This window comes from Saccostrea cucullata, unplaced genomic scaffold (assembly GCF_032062105.1).
Source record: "Saccostrea cucullata isolate Sc308-1 unplaced genomic scaffold, CSIRO_AGI_Scuc_v1 ctg19189, whole genome shotgun sequence".
NCBI classification, from domain to species: Eukaryota; Metazoa; Mollusca; class Bivalvia; order Ostreida; family Ostreidae; genus Saccostrea; species Saccostrea cuccullata.
The window spans coordinates 1-7,887 of NW_026939249.1; the positions used below are offsets into that span (position 1 = coordinate 1).

At 32.2% G+C, this 7,887-nt stretch overlaps 1 protein-coding gene across 2 annotated transcripts; it reads left to right on the top strand.

Moving 5' to 3' along the window:
• Window positions 1-4,933: 4,933 nt before the first annotated feature.
• On the top strand, window positions 4,934-7,609 carry LOC134252636 (sarcoplasmic calcium-binding protein-like). 2 transcript variants are annotated; one of them, XM_062735124.1, is made up of 3 exons: window positions 4,934-5,033; window positions 5,181-5,258; window positions 6,813-7,609. In XM_062735124.1, exon 3 carries the CDS (start codon window positions 6,818-6,820, stop codon window positions 7,343-7,345), a length of 528 nt encoding a protein of 175 aa, XP_062591108.1. In that variant the 5' UTR covers window positions 4,934-5,033; window positions 5,181-5,258; window positions 6,813-6,817; the 3' UTR covers window positions 7,346-7,609. The 2 variants fall into 2 exon arrangements, with proteins under 2 accessions (XP_062591108.1, XP_062591107.1); XM_062735123.1 differs by lacking the exon at window positions 4,934-5,033 and having other exon boundaries at window positions 5,081-5,258.
• Window positions 7,610-7,887: the final 278 nt, after the last annotated feature.

Genomic DNA, 7,887 nt, shown 5'->3' on the forward strand with positions numbered 1-7,887 from the left:
CATGGTAATGATAATTCGTAAATTTAAATTGTGCGGTCAGTCGGGAATTATGGAATGCCGATCTCGATTATTTTTCTCCATTAAAATATATAACATTTGAATGAATACCATAACTATATCTGATTTTTATTTCTGGTAATTCTTTTTTTTTTTCGTTTTGTCAAATTAATTCCTATATATTAAAAAACTGAGAGTCACAGGATAGGATAGGATAGGATTAGACTGAAATCACAGGATAGGATTGTGGATGCAGGATTCACGATAGGATAGGATAGAATTGTCAACTTATAGGATAGCAGCACTGTAACCATGGGTATAAAAAAAAGTCAAATATCAAACGTATATTCTCATACATATTTTGAACACGCTATCTTTTAAACAAGAGAAATGAAACAAAATCATCTAGTTTTTTGAAACTTTATATGCAGATTGAAATACGGTGTAAAGTTTGACACTCTCCCCATCAATACATCTCAAGTTGGCAGTGACTTGACGTCATTTTCAATTATGATGTCATGCATTTATAGTTCAGAGAAGTGAATGCACAGAGTACACTGCAATATTCTTTGGGAAGCCTTATCGTACATACGTATGTAATCGGCTGCAGATATTGATGTTCAATGATTTATTATATGTAGACATTTTATGTGCGTATTTGAAGTACACATTGCTAACACAGCAAAGGTCGGCATTGAATCAAATGACATTTTAAAACTAAATACATGTAAATGTTCCTTATAACAATTTTTTTTAACAATATTCAAAAGTCTATGCTTTCGTAAAAGGAGTATATTGATAGGGCTATTTGTCTTTGGATGGATTGAAAATTTTTTTTGAATAATATGGTAAAAACTTTGAAATACATACAAAACGGACCTATAATGTCTTTCTCAAATAAAGTGGATATTTTTTATTCTGATGCAATTATTGAATCTGACATGTACCCGTGAATTATTAGCCTCTGGTTCAATAAATGGCAAATTTGAATCCAAATAACAATGATAGGAACTACCAAAGGATAATTATAGAGCCGGTCATAATAGACCTGGTCATCATTAATCTTATGGAAATGCTACTCAAAAGACAATGGTGATAAAATGGAGACAGATGTAGAAAACTCCCTTTATGCCTCCTATAACATTGTGAATACAACGACGAATTAGCAGTGGTTAAAGATAAAAGCCAGTGCATATAAAATTTAAAATCCTCAATGAATAGGAGACCATGAACAAAGAGCAGGTTAATTATTCAATAATTTAAAAAAGGAAGAAGGAAAAAAAAACATTCTTCTATTCAATTCCCCTCGATAAAACATCATCAACAACAACAACTGTTACAAAAAAAAAAAAAAAAAAAAACCAACGCTCGTATAATTTGAACATTTGATTAAATGTAGTCCAGGACTTAAAATGCATTACAAAAAATGTATTTTCATTCTGAGGACATCAACAAATCTTAAATCAAGACTTAAGATGAACACCTTTTCATACGTAAAAAAATATTTTGTCGATGTGTGAAGTTTTATTCCATTGATTAAATTGAACTCATGCTAGCTAATGTCAAAAACAAGATGTTTTGTTACTATGGAGCATTGTTAATAACACTGCAATGTCAAAACAACGTCGATAAAGTTTCTAAAATGTATTCTGCCTTTTCATTTCATAATGGTTTGTAGCGTCTTTTCCAACATTTAAAACGTATCTGTAACATCTGACACCAAGTTGGCTTACAATTGTTATGAAAATTATCAGTCAACATTTGACATAATGATAATTTTTTTATGCTGACAGACCATTGTATTGACCAAAGAACTTAGAATTGATGCTTTTAAATGAAACTGTTGATATTCTTCTTGTATCAACTTGTTTGTCAATATCTTGCTTCTTTCTAAAAAATGTTTCCTTTGAAAAGTATTCATTTACGTATCGAATCAACTGAGATAGATAAACTACATATGCAGATGGTAAAGGTACACTGCTGCAAAACTAAGGGAAGTTGACGATTAAAAGTTAAAGTCATCATGTTTATCATAAAGCTTCTTTGTTAGATTAGCATTAATGTGTTCTACTTGTTTTAAAATATCCCAGTATGAAACAAATGTATCAGACTCTGTGGTATCTTCACTTTCAACTTCACTGGGATAAGTCGTGTCGACTAATGAATGAAAACGCGGGTATGTTAAAGAAGCATATTAGTAATTTCTCGGGAAATTTAGACTTTTTGAAGAAAATTTAGTTTAACAAATTACCAAAAACGACTGATAAACGTAAACTGTTATTTACTATTGCATACAGATAAAAGCGTGTCTAACGCAAAGACGTGCATCACCGCCACGGCATCACGTGACTTCTATTATTAGCAAAATTTTCCTTAATAAAAAGGATTACAGAACAACAATACCCCGGGGTTTGATAATTTCTTTGAGTATGTAATATAGCTGAAAAAAACATCTATTTTGTCAAAAAAGTGCTGCTAGAATCCAACTATCTTGTCCGTAAAATATTTATTCCACACATTGGCACGAAACCTTACCCTTTGTTTTGAATTTTATACATATGAATCGAGATTTTTCGTACAACCATGCTTAACTCGAGATTCTAGCAGCACTTTCCAAGTTTGTCAAAACGCAAACTTTCAATCTGCACAAAACGTATATTTTGAAATATCCAGCTTATTGTTGTTCTGTTGCATTTTTTGGTCAAGAATGACGGACGATAGGCCGACCGGCATACGTAATATAGCTGACTGTCTTCGAAAGAGATTATAATCGCTGAAAAAAATTAGCATACCTGTTTAATTAATTAAACTCCATATGACTTTTATACAATATTTCCTTTTAAACTCCATTTTACGTATCTTTGAACATGCCGTCTTAGCCAAATTCTCTTTACACGACATGATCAATTTCCAAGTTACTCGATGTACACATATGACGTCATCGGTGGTAGATTTCAATCATAATGACTGTTACAGTATAACAAAATAAAAACATTTTATTTCTGTTAATGTTTACACGTTTCTAATCATTTTCTAATCATCGCTAAATACCAATATAACGAAAACCTGATTTCTAAAATTGACGTCATCTTGCCTACTATGACGTCATAATGCAGCACTGATTTAGCCAAGGTAGAATATTTTGTATGCTTCCTTATTCCCCCTGCGAATAACTACATGTATTCTGTATTGATAAGACATCATCGATATAGTTAAATGTCAAGTTGAAGGCCCCGGCAAATAATTTTATTTTTCTAATGCTTAAGAAATTCAAAAATTATGTTCCATATGTAGAGAATAAATGGTAAAGCAAATATTTTATTAAGCTAAATATGATTAAATGTCGACCCTCGGTCCTTACAACTTTCAGTCAAAAGTTTGAAAGAAATATTAATCATATTGTCACACAGATTGTTTTAAAAAAAATGCAGATATCAAATATTTTTTTTTACATGATTTCCGTTCCATCGCCATGTTAACATCAACAGTACAAAGGCATTTATTTATGCGTCATAAGTTTGGATAGAAATCATTCATATAGTTTCGAAGGGGTTATTTCAAAGTTTTGTAAAAAAAATCGTATGAGAGACATTGAACATTTATGATTGTGTGATTTGATACTGACTTTATACACTGAGTGGAAAATGTGTATATTCGCGAGGCTTACTCAATCTCAACTCGTTGAATAAAGCAAATCACGTTATATAGATATCCTCTATGTATCTGAGTATCTAATTAACAATATCCATGTGGGTTTTGGAGACCTGGTATTTAAGAATCTATTGGTATTCCCATAAGTGAGCATACACTGCCGCCTTGTCACACTAGCGATGTGCTTTTTGTCAAACTCAGGAACTAACGGTAAAAATCTGTCGACAATTCAGTGTGTATATAATGACCTTACATATACAATTCATATGAAAAACGTAAGTTAGCATTTAACGAGGCCGAGTCTAATTCGAGTGCGCATCACTTTGCACAGCTTTTTAATTTCATGCAGTCATTTGTGTGACAGTACATCTTTGATCATTATTTTGATTTTAATACATAATTAACATAATCTTTAACTCCTATTGATCTGAAAATGTGATTTTACGAAAATAATTGGAAAAAGAACGTTGGAATGGCTCTAACAACGTCACCATTTTCGGATTTTGGAAGCAATGCATGACGCTGAAGATTAATGACGGATGACTCGCTTGTATGTTCAAGACGTCCATGGATATTACACTAAAGTCTCATGACAGAACTTCCCAAGAAACATACTAGCAATCTAAAAATGGCTAATTTTACCGAAAAATTTTATGCGCCGATAATTCATCTGCAAAGAGAAGTATTTATATCGTAATATGGAAATTTTAGAGGTATTGGGTTTCGAAAAAATAAATTAAGTAATTACTACTTAGACCAACCTAGATGGTGAACATTTTTGAAATTTCACAATTTGGTGACTTTTTATAAAAACTTTCATATACTTGAATGAAAAAGAAATCCCTAGGGCAGAAATACAAAAACAATGGGAAAATTGTGAAAATTTGGCAATTTTCAAACAAATTCCCACAGGGTACAATAGTAAAATTTGACAACTTTTGAGATGACCCCCTAAGAAATCGGGGTGGTAATCATTTGATTCTTTAACCCGAAAGCAATAAATATAACAGTAAAAATTAATTCTCAAAATCCCTAGGGCAGAAATAATTAGACTCGGCCTCGTTAAATTAATGATAAATTGTATTTTATCTTGTGTTTTGCTTTGTATCAGCCGTAGTACTTACGAAATGTTTTTTAAACGAGACTTTTGATTTTGTTGTCAATAATATATCTCGTTTTAGAAATTGTTAATACGGTGTGCATGCTATTGCATAGCGAATCAACTAAGATATATAAACCCCGTGTGCAGATAATGAAGGTATTATGCTGCATCAGTAAGAGGAGTTGGCAATTGAACCGTTTAAATTATCTCGTTTGTTGTTAAATTGCCATTAACACCGATAACTGTTTTTGAAATAAAGGACACCGAGTATGGTATACAAAAGGTATGACTTTGCTTTTTGTTCAACCCTTCACTATTTATTCATTACGACATATTTTTTTTTGATTTAAACATGTAATCCCTGTAATGAAAGTCCGTTAAATGATATAAACTGTTTTCATTGCAAATGATGCACTTAACGTCTGTGAAGCTCGTAGATTACATCCAACTTCATTCTGCTCAACAAATATTGGACTTCTGCTGTTTTCGGAAGATTATTTTCTAATCTGTGAGTTTTAAGTTATTTATATTTTTTAATACAATATTCAGGTTTGGTATCGTACATATTCTACTACATTATACTGCTTTTTTTAAAATCCATTTTATGACATAAAGACAATTGAATGTGTATATTCGTTTGCAATTATTTAATTAACAAGGTATATTTTTTAGTTAATTGATTTTATTTTTTTGTGTGTGTAGTTTTCTTTGTTGGTCCTTCACGAATTTAAACATAGATTATATGTACAATTTTCCAACTTATCATTTTACTGTGTTGATGTAAAATTTAAAACAATGAAATCTAAAAATAAAAGTAGGATTCTGTTTAACTATGCTCACCAAATATTGGACTTCCCCTGTTTTCTGAATATTATTGTCTTAATCTGAAAGTTCTGAGTTATTTATATTTTTAATATAAAATTCAGGTTTGGCATATGACATAGTCTTCTACACCATACATGTATATGTTTCGCATTTTAGATGCGGATTTTTCTATTTCATAAATTGAATAAATTATTTCTTTCTCACGTGAACGTTAATCAGAATGAAATGCCTCCCAACTGTGGCAAATTTGAAGTAGGCGGCACAGCTCCAGATTTTATTTCCTTTCTTAAAAGTCTTCAATCTTTTTGAAAGTGAGAGCCCCGGAACCCCTCAATCCATTTTCTTTTAAAAGAACGAAATCTTTCATTTTATAGCTGAGTATAATTTATTTTTAAAACAAAATACTTTTCTCTTTTATTGATCTTTTGAAAAAATACTATATTTACATGATCATTTGTTGGAATTGTACATGTTGATTGCTTGAAATTTAAAATACAAGTACTTAGTCTAGTATATGATTGTAGGAGTGTGAACGTCAAATGTCATGCTCACAATGTATAGGGGAATTGATCATAATTGAATGTTTATATTTTTTCACACTCATTCAATTAACGGGTTATTTTACTTTTGTTTTTACTTAATTGTATTAGAAATATTTTTAATTGTATTGTTTGCTTCGTTCATCCTCCACTAAGTTAAACATAAACTATATGTACAAATTTCCAACTTTTCATTATGCAACTTTGGTGTAGAATCTAAGACTAGGAAATCTAAAAATCTATTAGGATTCTGTTAAAATATGCTTTAAGAATCCATTACCAAAACCATGTTATCTATATCGTTGTTCTCCGTCAAAGAAATATTAAAACCTAAACTGTTTGAATCAAAACGGCTATTTCTAAGTTATTTGACAGAGCCACTGTACCAAAACTTTGGTCAATCTGAGCTATGTCTGCTCGACAAAGGACGCTTACTACTTTGTGGCACCCCATCCAACTTCTGAAATATCTCTGATGTTTTTAGAAGTCCGTGTTTTCCAATTTGCATTTTTAGTGGATTATTGTAATTTTGTGAAGTGCCTATTTGCAGTTTTGTAAAAATGACCTTGGGCATGTTGAAATCACCCATTACATGTAACAAATGTCACTTTCTCTGCTCAAATGTAAACTTGTGGAAATAAAATGTTTCTCAATTAGAAAGAGACCTTTCTCATATTTTTTTCTCTATTTGTTTTAAGAGAGGATGGACTATTTGACAAAGAAATGGAAGATGTGGTTCAAGTCCCTGGATGTCGATCATGACGGTAAGATCTCACTACAAGATGTCGAGGAGTCCCGAAATAAGTTTACAGATCTACATCATCTTCTAGGCGACAAGGCCGAGACAGTCCGAACGGACGTGGAAAGCTGGTGGACAACGTACATTCTCAAAGGCGAACACCAGTTAACTGAAGGGCAGTTCCTGTCTAATTTAACGACCATCTATAAACAGGACAAGGTAGACTTCAAGGCGCACATACAGAGATGTTTCGAAATGATTTTTGACGTCATTGATACAAACAAAGACTGCTCCATCGAACTCAAGGAATTCATTTTTGCTTTTAAGGCTTTTGGCCACGAGAACGAAGACCTTGTAACAAAGACCTTCAAACGTTTTGATAAGGAATTGGTGCCTCTGCGTGAAATGGTAGCAGCCTGGGTCCAGTTTGTTACTGATGACGACAGCTCAAATCGAGACATCATCTACGAAGTCTTCCAAGCCGGAGTTTAAACCATAGATATGACGTATATCCACTTTGCATATAGAGACAAAAGAAATCAAAAGAAAAAGTAGCTTTGATGTCCATCCGGATTTATTTTACTGATTTAACTAGCTCGAAGGCTCCCCTATGTTATCGGATAATAAGATTATGAACATATGATAAGCTAATGCTTGTTTATTTCATTATTTACATTAATATGTGCTTAACTGATCAATGTGTGTTTCTTCATTTACAATATATGTAATCGTCTGTAGATAAAGATGTTCATTGTTTTTATTATCTGTAGACATTTATTGTGTTTATTTTAAGTACACATCGCTTAAACAGCAAAGGTCGGGATTTAATCAAATGAAATTTGTAAACTTTAAAATATACGAATTTTTTCTCTCGATTTTCAAAAGTCTATGGTCGTCCGCGTGGCCCAGTTGTTAATGCATCTGCTCTAGAGTCGCGAAGTAAGGATAGATCCTTATGTCGCGGCTCGAATTCCACTGTGGGACCAAGAGACCGGTCCTTCGGATGAGACCGCATTAACCGAGGTCCCGTGTCG